Source organism: Choristoneura fumiferana, chromosome 4 (assembly GCF_025370935.1).
Source record: "Choristoneura fumiferana chromosome 4, NRCan_CFum_1, whole genome shotgun sequence".
NCBI classification, from domain to species: Eukaryota; Metazoa; Arthropoda; class Insecta; order Lepidoptera; family Tortricidae; genus Choristoneura; species Choristoneura fumiferana.
Window position 1 is genome coordinate 18,593,523 of NC_133475.1, and position 19,410 is coordinate 18,612,932.

Below are 19,410 nucleotides of genomic sequence, written 5' to 3' on the forward strand. Positions count from 1 at the left end.
AACGAGACTGCCATAGACAATTGACGCCAGAACGAAAAACAGAATATTCGCATTCGCGAATGTTCAAAAAATTACATTCGTTACATCACTAGGAGATCTCACATTTCGCTATCCCGCGCCTAGCTAGAGCGACCGCTCCTCTTCTCGCTCTAACACAAGGGCCGCTTGGCGTCCTGAGGGGCTACTACGAAATTAGAAAATCGAAGTTCGTATCGTACCCTCCCTCTCACTTTCGTAATAAATGTATGTATTCCATTGTAGAAGACGAGCCCGTGGAAGAACTGTCTTGGCCCCCGGAGTTTCATTTCAAAGCCGAAAAGATCGACTTTAAGTCCGGTATCGTCGAGCCTCAGGAACTATGGTAAGCACTAGCCCGGCGATGAATCATCGTGTTCTCTGTCCATTGCGCGACCGAGACGCTGACTTCACAGCGGTTGCCTGGCAAAACATGCAATGGAAAGAAAACACGCGCGCCGTGTCGCTGTCACGCGTAAAACATGGCAGGGTGCCCACCTCTTTTGGTTTGAATCCGAATCATGTTTTCAAATATCATTTTTCGATTTGCAATTTTTTTAATTCCAAAAGCTAAACCGGTGACTTGAAAATTTTAGAAAAAAAAACATGATAGTAGTACATAACATAAGTACATAGTCATTAAGTAGGCAGTAGTATAAAAGAAAAATTGCTGTGTCCTGTCAAAATGTAGTGTAAAAAATTGTTGCGTAGGTCCAGTGACACATACAACCGCTCGCGCATCGACTATTACGGCGGCGAAGTAAAGAAGTATTACTACTGGGAGACAGATGATGAACCAGGTTACGTAGTCAATGTGAGTATACTAGTATAAAAAAGCTTTTTCACTTCTCATGCTCGTGAAGTTGGTGTTTATGCTGGATCTAGGCGACATAAAATGACTTTTTATGCACTAGTGCATAAAATAAAATCTTCGTCTAAGACCAAGGTAAAAGTGTCAACAGCCACAAACAAAGAAGTTTCTTTATATTTTTTAATACATTTTTTTATTTATATAAAACTAAAATAAATCACTAAAACTGAAAAAAATATAATTATATAGTAATCCATGAAAAATAAAATCTACGTAGTAAGTGAACAATTGTTTTCACTGTTGCTATTTCATTTCCTCGCAATCGAAGTGAAAAGCAGAGTGTAAAACTCGAGCATTAAATCCATTTTCCCCTCGACGTGTCTATCTACCCTCGCCGTACCGGCTCGGGTGGCTATATGAACGTCTTGGGTAAAATGGCTCGTTTTGTGCTCTTGTTGTACAATCTACTATTTTTTTTATTCGACTGGATGGCAAACGAGCAAGTGGGTCTCCTGATGGTAAGAGATCACCACCGCCCATAAACATCTGCAAAACCAGGGGTATTGCAGATGCGTTGCCAACCTAGAGGCCTTAGATGGGATACCTTAAATGTCAGTAACTTCACCGGCTTTCTTACTCTCCATACCGAAATACAACAGTGCAAGCACTGCTGCTTCACGGCAGGACTAGCGAGCAAGATGGTGGTAGCAATCCGGGCGGACCTTGCACAAGGTCCTAGCACCTGCTGCTTGTAAAAAAATATGCTAAAAATCATCTTTCCCACGCCAAATATAGGTCCTGCTGCGCCTCTACTGACTAGGTAGATTTATTAAACCTACCTTTTTCACCACACCGATATATTTTAATTTTATGTAATAGCAAACTAAATACAAGTATTTATGTGGTTTTGGTTGTGGGTTTAGTTGCGTTTGCGTTGTTTATTTTTATTAACTGCACGGTTACAAATAAGGTAAACGTCCGAGTGTCCGACACGTTAATACCCAATAGATGACACCCTGCTGTCATCTCTATTGCTAATGACATAAGATAAAAGATGTCAACTATTGGGACAGTGACGAGCACTACGTTAACCTACCTTATTCAAACGCAAATTGCCCTTTAACAGGAGCAAAACATTAAACCACAGTTTCCGGTCTTCATCCTGAGCTAACTTAGTTCTACAACTTATGAAAATAACTTTTATTGTGATTTTTATTTTAGTTTAAGTTTAATTGGACAAGCAATGTATTGCGAAATCCGTCATTTTGTTACGTGACAGGCGATGTCATTTCGCTATTGGATGCCGTACATTGAAAATAGCATTTAATTTGTTTGTAATGAACATGCCTAATGATAAAATTACTTAATTTTTTTTGAAAGTTGCATAATTAAAGTAGTTCCATTTGAGTAGCAGAACCCGGGGTTTAATTGTTTGCTCCTGTTACAGGGCCCACCCGGTATAAACACAAATTTGTACAAAATAAATACTTGCGTAGGTATTCTCGGTTGTACCTAACTATAGACAAGGAAATTTATAATTTCAGATTTTTCAGCGGTATTTTAAGATTTCAGTTTTTCAGGTGAATCATGTTAGCACTGAGGACTATCATAACGTGTTAACATGTCAGCGATGGTCCATGAAAAGTGAACTGCATAAACCTCTGCCAGAACCAGAAGAGTTCGAATATACAGGTAGGGCACAAGTTTTCTGACTAACCACCTGTTTCACCACATCACCTCGTGCATAATACACAGATATTAATATATTATAATGTTTTTAACTTTCATGATTTTCACTTATAAATATTTCAGCACCTGGGACTAAGACCCTGTCCAGATGGAGCGTTTTGCTCGCGAGGGCAATCGCGCGTAGACCCTCGCGCGTTCCAGAAGTACTAGAGCTACATACACCCGGTCCAGATGCTCTCACTGTGGTTCTATATCTAACAAGCGACCTGTCATCCGGTCGCTTATCGCATCTAAAAGGGCGCCAAAGGTATGCATGAGTGTGAAGACTAAAAAGTTAAAATTACTATTAATTTGGTCTTCAATACTCTTCGCCCATAAGTCGCCCGAGGTGCCTAGATAGCTAAGGGCGGCCCACGGAAAGAGGTCCAGCAGTGGACGTCTTTCGACTGACAATGATGATGATAATGATGATCATCAAGTCCTGCGTATGGTATAGTTACTTACTGATAAAGATGTTGAAGTTCATGTTGATTTCACAGGCGAACAGGAACTCGAAGGGCGATGGGTGCAAGTGTGGCAGCACAATGTCGTCTATAAAGAACATTTCTGGAAAGAAAGGACTCTTTATACTTACATTGATGATGGATTTCACATTCCAGTACAGTAAGTGCACGATAATCATTATACTGTTATTTTTTTTGTTTAATATTTTGATGAGGTTTCCTTCCTTACAGTGAACAATATAAATCTATGTCACAAACCGCCTGAACCCTCCCCCTAAATCTGTGACGTTATTCATGGAGGGCCCCTTATCATCATCGTTTTGAATCATTAGTATTACTTATTAACCGACGAAAAAAACGGAGGAGGTTCTCAAGTCGACGCGTATATATATATTTTTTATGTATGACCACGCATAACTTTTTACTGAAATATAGATGCACAGAAAAACCAGAAAAATAAGACCATCACTGGGAATCGAACCCAGGTCCTCGGTAATCCGTACCGCGTGCTATACCGCTACACCACTGATGGCTTTTTTTATTGAAAAGCGTATACCCCGAGAGTGGTCTTATTTAAATTTGGAAAAAATATTTCTACCCTAAGGGTAAGCAAACAGGGGATGATCAGTCGCTGATTGTTCTGTATGACCAGGCATAACTTTTTACAGAGTAGTCTGATTTTCATATATTTTTTTTATTAGATAGGGTATTCCTTGAAGTTGGTATTATATACATTTGGAAAAAAACACCCCAAGGGTGGGAAAAAGTATAAAATAAAAACTTAAAAAAAAAACAATTTAACCGCCGAAAAAACTAAAAAGCAAAAAATAATACCTTTTTTTGTTTGACCTTAATCTAGGTACCAGTTTGAAGTCGGTGCCTCAGCACGAGCCAGGAGAAGTGATAGAAGCCCATCAAGTAGACGACTATAGGTCCACTCCTCCTGGCTCGTGCTGAGGCACCGACTTTAAACTGGTACCTAGATTAAGGCCAAACAAAAAAAGGTATTATTTTTTGCTTTTTAGTTTTTTCGGCGGTTCAATTTTCCGAAACTTGTCGGACCGTTCCGGGATTTATAATCGTGAATTGAACCGTTTAATTTAGTAATTTTTCATTTGTATCATGTAATTGCAGGCAAGTAAGGAAACTATTCTTTACCAAGAAAGCCTCTCTGTCTACACACGTCATCACAAACTACTACAGCTACAACTCAACCGTAGAAGAAGAAGACTTGGATGTAAAATTAATTGGTAACATACGTTTTTGTTAAAGATATCCCATGAATAGTATTTTATGCAACTGTATCGTAATAGGGGTCCTTAAAACACGAGCGTGGGTTTATGAAAGTTTCATAATAGGGTCACATGAGTGTTTTAAGGCCTAATACGTACAGTTGCATACAATATTTTATCTATATCCATATATTAAATCCTCTATCATGTGTTCAAGAACCATTGAGAATGACCTGCATTAACTAGAACTAGGTAGGTATATCTGCCCCACGAGCTGCGCCCAAAGACTACAGTATATGCTGCGCCCGCGACGACCTGCTGCTTTTTATTATTTTTTGGATTTATTTATTATTTATTATTTGGATTACGAATCCAATGTCGTAATGCTGGTCATTACCTATGGTTTTTGGACCTATAATTGAGGATTTACTATATGGGTGTAGATAAACCAATTTATAAACTGAGAGCCAAGTTCAATATTAAAAATATGCGTCGTTGTTGACTTCGCAGCCAAAGAATTGAGATTGTAATTTTTTTAGTTATCGGATTTTGCCCTTGGCATACGCCTAATATTTTTTTCCTCGACGCCAAATATCAAGTTTCTGGGTCATCTGGAAGTGGGTTAGGTTTTTGATCACTAAGTCAATGGGTCAGTCATAACATAAAAATGCCATCTAGCTATTTGAGTTACATACATTCATTAAATTTTAGATTTTAGACAAGCTAAGGGGCTTGAATAAATGTGGTAAATTGTAGATTAACCAAGTTTCGAGTTGTAAGAGGGTCAAAAGTAGCTCGAAATGGTTCGTGTAAATCAGGGGTCGCCAAGCTACGGCCCGCGGGCCAAGTCCGGCCCGCGGAAAGAAAGCGGGAGAGCCCACGGTCCGGCCCGCGACAGGGTCCGATTTTATAAAGCTACAAGTAACTAGTAATTATAAGACCCGCCACTGACGGTAATTGGTCAACACCAAGTGCGTTCCTTATGCGTTACTCGTACCTAGGTACCCCCTGAAGACTAAGGGGCTGTTACACCATCCATTGATTAGTGTTAACCGACGGTTAAATGTGATGCCGTCTCTATTTGTTTTGTTCGAATAGACGGAGACGGCATCACATTTAACCGTCAGTTAACACTAATCAATGGATGGTGAAACAGCCCCTAAGTCTACTTAACTAATGTTCCCCATGAGCACTTAAAGTCTTGGCCCGTACATTAAGTGCAGTGTGGCCCTTGAGTCAAAAAGTTTGAAGATCCCTGGTGTAAATATACACACGGCTGTGTCGCCAGTTCCTGTTTCTTTGAACTCGGCTGGCCTCGCTGCCGTGTGTAGGGTTGCCAGCTATACTGTTAAAAACAGTATTATAATGTTTTTCACAACATTATACTTTTTACTGTTGAACAAAAATAAAGTATACAAAATACTGTTTTCAGTCATCAAAATGCCTAACACTAAGCACACGCTAAGTCAGTGCAGCTTACCTAATCACAGTAGTGGCGTTTCAGGACGAATCTGTCAATGTAAATTTACTAAAAAAAATAGCTCCTTATTTATTTAATTTTAGTTTGATTGTCGCTAAATTGATGAGTTGTGGGAGAAGGACTAAAAATTTGTCTTTAAAACATTAAAACACTGCTCATTGTTTTATAATACTGTTCATTTTTCTAAAATACTGTTTATTTTCATTCTCAGGCCTAAATATACTTTATTTCTTGTAAAAAAAAGTTGGCAACCCTAGCCGTGTATCTAGATTATCCGTTCAAAACGTTCTAGATTATCAAACCCCATATTAACTTACCGTTAGTCGCGTACATTTTGAGTACCATTCCCATTCATTTACTCTGTTGTTATCAACTGGACCCTCGTGGCAGTTCCAGCCCATGACCTCTCAATCTTAGGGCCTACGGTAGCTGACGCGTACCGTAAACTGCTTCAACTTTGCCCTCTGGCCCCAACATTGCCTGAGTTGATTTAGAGTCGATAACTTAGCACTCTTATAGGTTTTAAACTTTTATCTACACGGGAATTATTATTACGAGGGGATAAAAGTTTTAAAACCTAAAGGGTGCTTAGTTATCGACTCTAAATCGAGTCAGGCAATGTTGGGGCCCGAGGGCAAAGTTGAAGCAGTTTACGGTAATACTTATATTAAGATATGTATGTTAACTCTTTATTGTACAAAAGAAAAGAAACAAAATACAATTGGCAAACTCAGAGATACTTTGTACAAAAGCGGACTTATCCCTTTATGGAATCTCTACCAGTCGACCTTTGAGTGGATGAGAGGAAGAATCAGAGTCCAACAAAGAGTGATTTTGACGACCAGATGGCCTAGTGGTTAGAGAGCCTGACTACGAAGCTTGAGGTCCCGGGTTCGATTCCCGTGTCGGGGCAGATATTTGTATGAAAAATACGAATGTTTGTTCTCGGGTCTTGGGTGTTTAATATGTATTTAACTTTGTATTCTATCTATATAATTATATTTATCCGTTGCTTAGTACCCATAACACAAGCTTTGCTAAGCTTACTTTGGGACTAGGTCAATTGGTGTGAATTGTCCCGTAATATTTATTTATTTATTTTGAGAGTCAAACAGTGGAAGCTACTATTACAGTACAATACAATATGTTTAGGCATGAGATTATAACAATAACAACTGCTAGCCTGAGTCAACGGGGGGGGGGAGCAGGCTGAAAACCAGCGCTGGCAGCTTCTGAGCAAGCGCAGCATAAGCTGAGCCTGTTCCTTTTGCCACACAGTGCCACAGTGCCACAATTTTTTATCTTACCTTTACAGAAGATTGTGACGATGCCAGCGTTATTCTGGGTGATGACTTCCGCACGGATGTGAACCATCTGCATCCAAGCAAAGACTCCGACGTTGACTTAGCCTTTCACAGGTAAATTGGCATCGTATTGTTTCATAAACCTTTTGAACACTTTCGATTTCAACTCGTATTTTAGCCTAAAGTCTTAAAATGATATAATTTTAAAGAAAACCCTGTTTTGATTGTTGCTCTTTTTTTTTGTTGGTGTTTGTCTTTTTTTAAGCACTACCGTCTTGTCGTCAAGCATTGGCATCTGTTCATAATTTGCTTTATTAATAAATATAAAGTCAAAGTCAAAGTGATTTATTTGTAAACATGATAGTTAGTTGTGTATCTGTACCCCGACGCAAAAAGAGGGGTGTTATAAGTTTGACCTATATGTGTGTATGTGTGTGTATCTGTCTGTCTGTGGCACCGTAGTTCTTAAACGGGTGGACCGATTTGAATGCGGTTTTTTATTTGATAGCAGGTTTTCTAGCGATGGTTCTTAGACATGTTTTATCAAAATCGGTTCAGCCGTTATCGAGATATTGAACTTTGAAGTGACAAAGTCGGGGGTTTTCCAACTTTTCGTTGATTAAACCTTAGGTTATCTTTAATGGATTTGTGTTTTCTTCCAGTTACGTGAAGCATCACAGCAAAAAATACAGCAGCGAACACGAGCACGAAATGAGAAAAAATATTTTCCAACAAAATTGGGAGTGAGTAATAATCTGTCCAAATAAAATACAAAGCCTGGTTTCTTATACCATACATTATCATTATTATCATCATCAGACGGAAAAGTCCTCTATTATTGAACCAAAGCCTCTTAAACCGTCAAAATGAACGACAACTCGCGACTTGTATCCACCCGTAACCACAGAATAGATCGCGATATGGTCAGTCCACTAGTGGGAGGCCTGACAACGCCTCGTCTTCCGGTTTGTGGTCGCCAAGAGATCTTCGAACGATGTACTCCGCGCGGTTTACTAATGTTTCGGCGAATAACGTTTGGCAACCTGTTTCATTTCGCAACTTTTCATCTCCCAACAACCTAACCTAACCTAAAGGGTTATACACGATGGCCCTGAAATAAATCCTGAAATATTTACAGTTTTAGAGTTTGCGAAATGAAGCAGGTTGCCAAACGTGACGTTGCGAAAAGGCAGTACTCGACTCCGCGCATAGCCAATTCAACTTTCATATCCTTCGGGCTATCTAATAAGTACTAATAACCTAGGCTACTAATAACTTTATTTAGTTCTTCGCCGAATTTTCGGATTCCGGTCGATACATTATACAGTTGCGTAACTACTAGGAACCAATTAAGATTGGTTTTCTTGGAATCTTTTTGTATTTTTTATTTCAATTCCAAATTTTACTTTTACGGTCATAACGACATCTCTTGTCCGGGTGAGCGGTTAGTTCCAATGGAGTGCCGAAAAAAAGTTTCTCGATGAGGGCTACGGTATAGATGTCGCTAGCGTCACTGCTTAAGTGGCTAAAATAAGAAACAAACAAGCTGAGATATGAGGTGCATAGGGGAAATTCGTGTCTGTACCGTTGACCATCAGTGGTGTAGCGGTATAGCACGCGGTACGGAATACCGAGGACCTGGGTTCGATTCCCAGTGATGGTCTTATTTTTCTGGTTTTTCTGTGCATCTATATTTCAGTTTGTATTTACTAGGAACCAGCCAAGTTATATAAGCTTTGCCAATATTTCTCATCATGCGTCTATTCAAACATAGTTGAAGGGAGTGTACCAAGCAGTTGGGACGTACAAAGTTTCTGGCAATGGACGACGTGATTTGTAATACTTTTGCTAATAAAATACCATAAAAACTTAGTTTTATATCTTCACGAATTTCAGATGAAATTTTAGTCACGTTTTCTACCTGTTATCTGTCAAGAAGGAGCTACCATGGTCTCAACTTCATGGCCGAGGAATGTTTGTGCCCCTGTATTGCGACATACTCGTACTCAGAGTAACTTTCAGCTTTTAATAAATATACATAAGTATGTATTAGACTAGCAAAGGTCTAGCTCTCGCGGGGCCTTGAGCCATATTTAGTAAAATCGTAAATTTGTTTTGAAAATTATAATATTATGTCCCTATACCTACTTGTTGAGTTTCTTCTTGGATTTTCCTCAGCAGTAAACCACGTTTCTAAACGGGTAGTAGATTTTGTATGCTAGTTATAGCCCAAATTTAATATAGCTATTAATAATAGTAGTTTACGCAACTGTTGCGTAATAGGGGTCCGTAAAACACGAGTGTGGTTTTATGAAACGAGGAAAATTACGTACAGTTGCATACAATATTTTATCTACACACATTATAAGTACTCTAAGATAGGTTCAGAAACCGATGACAAATGACCCGCAGAATGCAGGCTGCATTGCATTACTGACTTGTTCTACCAGTAACAACCAGTACCAGTGTGTTGTGGTTTGCAGGTGGTAGGACCTTGTGCAAGGTCCGCCCGGATTGCTACCACCATCTCGCTCGACGTGGAGAGTAAGACAGCCGGTGAAATTACTGGCACCTGAGGTATTCCATCTTAGGCCTCTAGGTTGGCAACACATCTGCAATACCCCTGGCGTTGCAGATGTTTATGGGCGGTGGTGATCTCTTACAGGAGACCCACTTGCTCGTTTGCCATCCAGTCGAATAAAAAAAAATTAAACTTAATATATTATATATCTATCTATGTAATATCTTTAAACGAGCAATTCTTGTGTATATAAATATATTTCGGGGATCTCGGAAACGTCTCCAACGATTTCGAAGAAATTTGGTATGTAGGGGTTTTCGGGGATGACAAAACGATCTAGCTACCCGAATTTAACACATAAAATTAGTAATGAACGCGATAGTCTAAAACATTTTGTTCAAAATGACAACAGTAACGGCGGCAAGACAAAATTCTGTCACGAATGTTTTTTTTTTTTTTAAGACACAAATCAGTGAAGTCCTTATTCTTATGTAGCTCGCTTAGGTAGCTCGAGATGAAATTGTCGTTCGATTTATATTTAAAAATATACCAGTCACATTTCGTATCGAGAAAATGTTGTATCTATGGATACCAGAATAGAGGCCCATTTAAATTGTTGTGATTTTTACAACTGTTCCAAATTTGAAACTCATTACAGTACTATATGATAATGTAATGAACATTACGTTACTGGGGGCCTACCACGCTCTCTTAATACAACAGTTTAGGCTCTAAACTGAACTGCATCGCTATTTCGTACCACGACGTTACTTTTGCGATTCAGTTCAAGCACGGTTCAGCGACAGCGATACAGACATTTTCATTCACTCACTTCAAGGGGTTTTCGTACCATGACGCTTAACTTGAGTGGGAATTGAATCGCTTCAGTGTCAAATTTAGCGAAAGGTTTTAGTATACAATATTTGGTTTGCATATAGCGGCATCCCTTTTGCGACTTAGCGTTTCAGTTTCGGACCAGAGACAATATCGGTCTTTCATTCACTTGTAAACCATTGAGACTCAGCTCTGAGAAATAAACATCGTGGTACCACTTACGACGATTCAGTTTAGGTGCCTAAATTGAACTGCTCCGCGTTTGGATCGTTTATGAAAAGATCATGGTAGGCCCCCTGCTGTTACCTACTACCACAGACGAGAAAATTGTCATAGTAAAATCGGTTGTTTAATGCTGGTCATTTCCAACGGTTTTTGAACGCATTATAGAGGACTTATGATATGATTTCCAACCCTTTTCCTTCTCACAGAATGGTTGCCCACCACAACAGACAAAACCTCGGCTACAAACTAGAACTGAACCACTTCGCAGACTTGACTGAAGACGAACTGTCTAGCTTCACTGGTCTTCGACGACAAGGCCCTGCCGTCGGCACCCACCCGTTCCCCCACTCTGATGAAGAGGTGGCTGAGCTGGCTGATGAATTGCCGGAGAACTATGACATGAGAGTGGAAGGGTACATATCTGCTATAAAAAGTAAGTTAACATCCCACCTGAGACTTTTTATCTTTATTCTTTCCTGTTGTACTTTGTTACGTACCCCATTATTTTCAAGTGTCCCACTTTTCACATATGTCCTACTGCTGGGCCCGCACCTGACAATTGAGCTGAAAATTGCCATTAATTAATATTATTTTGTTAAATTGTGTTCTGTTATTTTTAGTATTATGTAGTATTCAATGTAGTATTTTACTTCAATTGTACCATTAAAATAATGCGTTTATTTAAAAAATATATTAAAGAAACCATTTCAAATTTTATTAAATGTTTATGTAATTTTTTTACTTATGTTACTAATTATTTCATTTTTTATTTTTTTATTTGACTGGATGGCAAACGAGCAAGTGGGTCTCCTGATGGTAAGAGATCACCACCGCCCATAGACATCTGCAACACCAGAGGGGATTGCAGATGCGTTGCCAACCTAGAGGCCTAAGATGGATACCTCAAGTGCCAGTTAATTCACCGGCTGTCTTACTCTCCACACCGAAACACAACAGTGCAAGCACTGCTGCTTCACGGCAGGATTAGCGAGCAAGATGGTGGTGGCAATCTGGGCGGACCTTGCACAAGGTCCTAACCACCTGCATATCATATCATATCATAATTGTTTTAAATTCTTTGAAGTAATTTATTATTGAAAATGAAAGGGGAGGCTTTTGCCCTGCAGTGGGACACATTATAAGCTAGTTAAATAACACCCCTCTTTCTGCGTCGGGGGTTAAATAGTATAGTATTATTCGTATTCAGGCCGCGTTTTTGACATCTTGCCAAAATCCCTGACATATGGTAGTACTGCACCGGATTTTTTCATTTTTTTATCAAATAGCTGGCAAACGAGCATGCGGGTCACCTGATGGTAAGTGATCACCGCCGCCCATGGACACCTACAGCATTATTAGGACTGCGGATGGGTTAAAATACGATTGCGACAGATCAAGCTCAATGCGGCTCCTGTTGGGCGTTTTCTTCAACGGCGGCAGTGGAGGGCGCGCTGGCGAGAAGCAATGGAGGCAGGATCCTGGACCTCAGCGAGCAAGCTCTCGTGGACTGCGCTTGGGGGTAAGATTACCAATACAATACAAATATTCTTTATTGCACACCATAAATCAGTACAAAAAACTTATAATATAATCACTCAGATTCAGGGTAGACAATAGGCGGTCTTGTCGCTTAAAAGCGATCTCTTCCAGACAACCATTTGGGTACAAGAACTTATGTCAAACAGAAATAGGGCGGAAACAGAAACAGAAAACAAGAACAAACAAAAAATTAATAATATTAAAACAAATACAAATGATATAATTATATAAATACATACAATGCATACCAACATTATACTACTAACATAAAATAGCAATATAAATTGTCCAAAAGGCCGTAATGGGAGAAAAGGATAAGAAATTAGGAAATACTTAAAATAAATAAACACAGAAAGACTGAACTGAGGACAGAGTTAAGAAGGCAGTGTCAAAAAGTGAGCCTTGACGAGATTTTAGAAAATAGGAAGAGATTTTAGCTTTCCTCACATCTAGGGGAAGAGAGTTCCATAGAAGGATTGAAGTGCATTGCAAGTGATTTGGAACAGTGAGAAGAGGATCACGACCGACGACCATGACGGTTGAAATCTGAAGGCATTTTAAATTCAGTTTATCCCAGAATATACCACTGCTGGGTACAAGTCTCAGAACGAAAGGGCTATATGGCTGTAACCGCGGGATTAGTATCATTTCGTCTAATATGCAATTCGTCTAAACATGTTATACTCACGTCGTCTACATTTTAAGTGGTCTTGCACATGGTCTTAATAGTAAGTGTTATATAATGGTAGGTACTTTCTGTATATAATGTAACGCAAACATTGAATTTAATTTTCACCCACTTCTTATGTATGTAGGTATATGTATGTAAATAGTTTATTGTACATAAAACACAAAAATAATACAAAAAGAAAACAACAAAACCAAAGAGTACAAAGGCGAACTTGTCCCTAAAAGGGATCTTATAGTGGTATTGGTCCTATTGGGACGACACTTTACAATTATATGTAGTTCTGACTACGAACAAATAGTGTTCGTGATAACTAACTTTCCGCTACAACTCAAAAAGCTGCTGGTGACAAAACATGGTCTTTCCGTGGACCCTTCACTATCCAGTATCTGAGGCTGGAGAAGTCACCATTTGGTTTACCATTAAACATGTTTTTAGTTTTTTAAACCATCATTTTTTAGGTTCGGCAACCGTGGATGCCACGGTGGGGACATGCAAATGGCGTTCATGTATCTCACTAAGCACGGCATATCTCTGGACGAGGAATATGGACCCTACTTAGAGCAGGTACAGAAGTGGTTCGAACTAACACACTTGAAGTAGACATGTAAGTATCTGGATGCTAAGGGCTTGTTGAATGGGAATGGTAAATTTGATTCTGAATCAACCACTTTCAAAAGAAGCGATGCTGATTTACAGGTAAATTACAGGCCTTTGCATCCAGAGACTAGGTTTCAGTACAAGGGAGAGTGTAACATGTATCTGAGGTTCCCCATGAGGCTGACATAGTCACATGATGTACTAACGCCACTTTAAAATATAAGATTTAAAAAAGTAGACATGCATAGTAAAGTAAATGCGTGACCAAGAGAAAAATAAGGATTCATTGTTATAATATTTATGTATAGACTTAATGGTCTAGTTTTCTAGAAGATTCTAAATAGTCCGTTAGTTTAGACTATCGAAAAATAATGGACGAGTATTTTTTCTATTCTCAATTGAACCAAAAATTACGAAGAGATTATTAGACTCAGAAACTTCTTTTGGACAAATCACTGTACTCAGTAAATGAGTAGGGTAAAACCTCCAGTGAATGAACACTTAAGAAACTTTTCTACTTTGAAAAATCACTACTCTGTACTTATTAATAATTGTAATGGGTTTATGTAATTTAATCAATCGTTATTTAATAAACAAGAATTTAATTTCTGCGATTTTTTATTACGTGTATAGTTTTTGAGTTATGGAAGAATTTATAAAAAAGTACCCAAAAACCTAGTAAATGAACGAAAAAGTTAATGAATGAACAGAGTAAAACCCAGTGAATGAACATTTTTAGATAGTTTTAATCAACATTTAGAAAAGCATTTTTAACATAAAACGAAGTCTTCTTCTTCAGTTATTATTATATAAAATCTTGAGGTAGGTACAGCACCTTCAGTATTCCAATTATGTTTCTGTATTACAAAAAACATATATAATTCTATTAAAGTAGGTACAAATTAAGCACCTTAATATCTTGATTAATTTACTTTTTTTAAAAACTCGTAGCTCAAAATAGATAATTTTTCCGAGTGAACTTTATAGACGTTATATCAAGGTTCAATTTTGTTGACATATTGATTTTAGATAAGTACGAGATTTTTCAGTGACGATAATCCGAGCTTTATAATAAAACTTAATAAATAACAAACATTAAACTCTATTGATACTCGTATTCTAATCAGTCTGTAATCAGTCTCTAATTAGTTAAAAGTATCATCATTGGGACAAAAAAATCTTAACAACCCAATTTTTAATTATAGATTGTGGCTAATAACAATAAGCAACTTACTACAAGCAAAATCTACATAATTTTTTAATCATTTTTAATTTATATAAAAATAAAAATCGATCAAAATAAATCAATAAAACAAAAAAATATATAATTATATAGTAATTCATGACAAATAAAAGGTACACACTAACTGAACAATTGTTTTAACTGTTCCTATTTCCTTCCTCGCAATCCCCATTTTCTCCTCGACGTGTCTATCCACCCTCGCTGTACCGGCTCGGGTGACTATATGAACGTCTTGGGTAAAATGGCTTGTTTTATGCTCTTGTTGTACAATCTAATATTATTAACAAGTCCAATTTAGGAAGTAAAACTATCGTGCATTTCGATCACGTCCATCGTTACCTACGTTGTTCATACATAGGGTTAGTAGGTATCTAGTAAATGAACAAAGCCAAATTTCTATAGTCCATTTACTAGATTTATTCCTATGAATGAACACGTAGTGTCCCAATACTAGTTCAAAGAAACAGAATCGTTTTCTATGCAGAATCTGAAAACACAACCTTAATACGATTACGTTAACATTTAATTTTAGGAAAAAAACTATATTGAGCCGACACCAGTAAATGAACAGACTGTTCATTTACTGGTTTTAGAACATTTGATAAGCCAGTAATGGAACACCTAAAAATATCAACTTAACCGCAAAATAAGCCACTAAAGAGTACAATTATAGAAGATTTAACTCTTAATCTAACCAATAGCTAAACTTTATAGTGGTATACATGAAATAAGCAGTTCAAATGTTACTCCAAACATGCACTGTTCTTATTTGGGATCTAATTTTTCCATACAAAACTTCAAAAGCAGAAATACGTGAACTTCAAACGCCTGCCATGTTGAAATTGGTCGAAAATAAATTTACCGATTGTTGCCATTGCATAGGAAATCGAGTTGCCGGTAAGAAAAAAAAATACGACAGTTGGTGGAAATGGCTATATTGCTTATTTTAGGCAAAAAACGTGATTTTGTTCATTCACTGGGGGGTTCATTCACTGGAGGGTTTACCCTACAGTGAAATGAAATTTAAATAATTGACTGATGATTATTTTGTCTGTACCATTAAGTACCTATTTGTTTATATTTTAATTGTTATTTTTCTTTTAAGTGTATTTAATTGTAATTTGACATTCCACATTCTGTGACTGTAATTTTTATTGTTTTAATTAAGTATTGACATATTTTGCCCTGTTGTTGTGGACTAATTTTTATTTTTTATTTATTTTTATTTATATTTAATTTTATCGTCTTGACATTGTACCTAATTTTAACTTTTTGATCATGTTTACCCAGGATTACTATTATTATTATTTTGTATACAATGTGACGATCCTTTTGTGAATTTCTTATAATTACCTGACATGTATTTATAATGTATTTTTTCATTAGGTAATAAATAAATCTATCTATCTATCTATCTATCTATTGCCTGTTAAAGTCCCGTGTGACGTAACACCGTTTGACACTTTATAGCACCGAACTTAGAACATCGTCGTATTTTTTTCACTGACAAAAGAAAAAATATCTGTCCAATATCAATGAACTAAAACAATTACTTTACTCACCCGTGACCTAAGCCTAAAAAGCTGTTCAAAATATACACATGTAGGTCGCGCGCGGGTGAGTAAATTACCTAATGTTTTAGTTTATTGATATGGCCCTTCGCAAAGTAGGTAACGCCCTATTCAATAAATTATACCCACAGACATCATCGCCCGTGACTATGCCAATATTTTCTGCCAGCCTTGTGCCTTGAAGTGGTTTTGAATTATGTTCAGAGCACCCAAAACACTTCTACTTCTTTTTCGTCTCTGATCGTTGCTGATATTTTTACCAGGACGGTCTTTGTCACATGGACAACATGACCACGGTGTTCTCCGTGCGTGGATACTCCGTCGTTACAAAGCGCAACCCTGAAGCGCTGCGAGTGGCGCTGTACAAGTACGGCCCGACCGCAGTCTCCATACACTTCAGCCGGAAGATGGCGTTCTACGCCAGCGGCATTTTCTACGACCCCATATGGTAAAAACTTTTTTTATCGTCATCAGCTGGAAGAAGTCCGGTTTTGAACGCTGCAATCAATGAGATCTTGCCACTTGTATACAAGGTTGCCCGCAACTCTCGCGCTTTCATCCGTCAGCAACAGCAACGGAGTAGGCAATACTAGCACTCTGCCATGAGGTAGCAGCGCTAGTGCTGCCATAAAGCAGGCAGCGCTAGTGTTGCCATGTGGATGGCAGTGCTAGTGTTGCCACGAGGGTAGGCAGTGCTAGTGTTGCCACGAGGGCAGGCAGTGCTAGTGTTGCCACGAGGGTGGGCAGTGCTAGTGTTGCCATGGAGAAGGTAGGTCTAGTGTTGCCATGAGGGCAGGCAGCGCTAGTGTTGCCATGTGGATGGGCAGTGCTAGTGTTGCCATGGAGAAGGTAGGTCTAGTGTTGCCATGAGGGCAGGCAGCGCTAGTGTTGCCATGTGGATGGGCAGTGCTAGTGTTGCCATGGAGGGCAGGTTTAGTGTTGCCATGTGGCAGGCAGCGCTAGTGTTGCCATGTGGATGGGCAGTGCTAGTGTTGCCATGTGGATGGGCAGCGCTAGTGTTGCCATGTGGATGGGCAGTGCTAGTGTTGCCATGAGGGCAGGCAGCGCTAGTGTTGCCATGAGGACAGGTAGCTCTAGTGTTGCCATGAGGGCAGGCAGCGCTAGTGTTGCCATGAGGACAGGTAGCGCTAGTGTTGCCATGAGGGCAGGCAACGCTATAGTGTTGCCATGAGGATAGTTATTCAAATTCAAATTCAAATTCAAATGATTTATTCAGTAAATAGGCCGCAATGGGCACTTTTACATGACATTTTTTTAAACTACCAGCGCTTTCGGAAAGACCATCATTGCCAAGAAGAATGCGCCGCAAGAAACTTAAGTTAGCACTAGTGTTGCCATGAGGACAGGTAGCGCTAGTGTTGCCATGAGGACAGGTAGCTCTAGTGTTGCCATGAGGACAGGTAGCTCTAGTGTTGCCATGAGGGCAGGCAGCGCTAGTGTTGCCATGAGGACAGGTAGCTCTAGTGTTGCCATGAGGGCAGGCAGTGCTAGTGTTGCCATGAGGACAGGTAGCTCTAGTGTTCCCATGAGGGCAGGCAGCGCTAGTGTTGCCATGAGGACAGGTAGCTCTAGTGTTGCCATGAGGGTAGGCAGCGCTAGTGTTGCCATGAGGGCAGGCAGCGCTAGTGTTGCCATGAGGACAGGTAGCTCTAGTGTTGCCATGGGGGTAGGCAGCACTAGTGTTGACATGAGGGTAGGCAGCGCTAGTGTTGCCATGGGGGTAGGCAGCGCTAGTGTTACCTACCCTACTGGTGGAGCTACTGGCGCTACCTGAGCTACACGCCACTCACTCTTAGTCATCCTCATCATCTCCCCCATAGACCTCCATTTGCTTCAGTTGGAAGCGGCCTGCGGAGAACAGATGGCCGTTGGGGCCAAAAAGTCCTCGAATGGAGACCGCAGATCGGCAAGCGTAGGACGTTCACCAACCAGATGGACGGATGACCTGGCCTAAAATACTGTTTTTTTTTTTCAGTAACGACGGCTACATAAACCACGGCGTGACGGCGGTTGGTTATGGCGTCCGCGATGGTACTCCGTACTGGATCATTAAGAACTCTCACGGCCAAGACTGGGGACAAGCGGGATACATCCTGCTGTCTGCGCTTGACAACAACTGCTTCACGCTGGATGAGCCAGTGTACCCTATTGTTTAAACGCAGTCTAAGGCCGCTTGTATACGTCCGTTCGTAAAAGCATATACTTGTTGTGATTGGTTTTTTGGAGTCTTTTTGTATTTTTTATTTCAACTCCAAATTTGTTACTTTTGCTTAGTAGCGACATCTCTTGTCTGGGTGAGCGGTTGGTTCCGAAAGAGTGTGACGTCTCTCGATGAGAGCGGAACATTGTAGATGTCGCTAGTGCTGCTGCATAAGTAGCGTAGTAGAAATAAGCAACCTGAGATATGTATGCATAGGAAAAATTCGTGTCTAGATTCCTGTCCAGCGGTGGTGTAGGGGTTATAGCACGCAGCACGGATTGCTGAGGACCTGGGTTCGATTCCCAGCGCTGGTCTCTTTTTCTGGTTTTTCTGTGCATCCATGTCTCAGTTTGTATTTTCGACATATACTTGTTACCGGATAGATGTTGGCTTCGAATGCCGTCTCTATTTAACAGAAAACGGGTGATGTCTCCGGTAGCGTCTATACAAATACTCTGACATTGATACTTACTTACGCCGGACCAGAGGGGCTTCTATGATACTCGCAAATCGAAGTTCGTATCGTATCGTGCCTTTCACTCGCGCATTAAATGACGTAAGCGTCAGCGAGACGGCAACATACGAAGTTTGAGTTTTGCACTTCGTGGTATACTTAGGGCCTGTGTCTGTCGCCCTGCGGGAACGCAGCGATGCATTCTGCGAAATTTGGTCGCCGGACAAGGGTCCGGTGCATGTACACACGTTCATTATGAGCCATACAACACTGCAAGCCCAGGAAAGAGACGGCTCGTTGTACGGTGGAAACAAAAGACGTTACAAGCGGCCTAAAACCTCATGCGAAATTTGGAAATGGATAATGGAACACAATTTGCAAGCGCGAAAACGGTACAAATATTATAAGTAGATGTAGTTATTGTTTATTATATATTATACTTAAATAAAATCCACGTGCAGACACTGGGTTGTTTTATTG

The 19,410-nt window shown here is 39.6% G+C and overlaps 1 protein-coding gene across 1 annotated transcript; it reads left to right on the forward strand.

The window, feature by feature from the left end:
- Window positions 1-261: 261 nt before the first annotated feature.
- LOC141427582 (cathepsin K-like) lies at window positions 262-19,394 on the forward strand (the record flags this gene model as incomplete). Its single annotated transcript, XM_074087163.1, is given in 12 exon segments — window positions 262-361; window positions 727-829; window positions 2,407-2,518; window positions 3,055-3,178; window positions 4,153-4,268; window positions 7,046-7,148; window positions 7,697-7,777; window positions 10,821-11,047; window positions 12,007-12,133; window positions 13,303-13,408; window positions 16,519-16,703; window positions 18,252-19,394. Coding segments are annotated over 12 exon segments (1,565 nt in total), but the record flags the coding sequence as incomplete, so codon positions are not given.
- Between the last annotated feature and the right edge of the window lie 16 nt (window positions 19,395-19,410).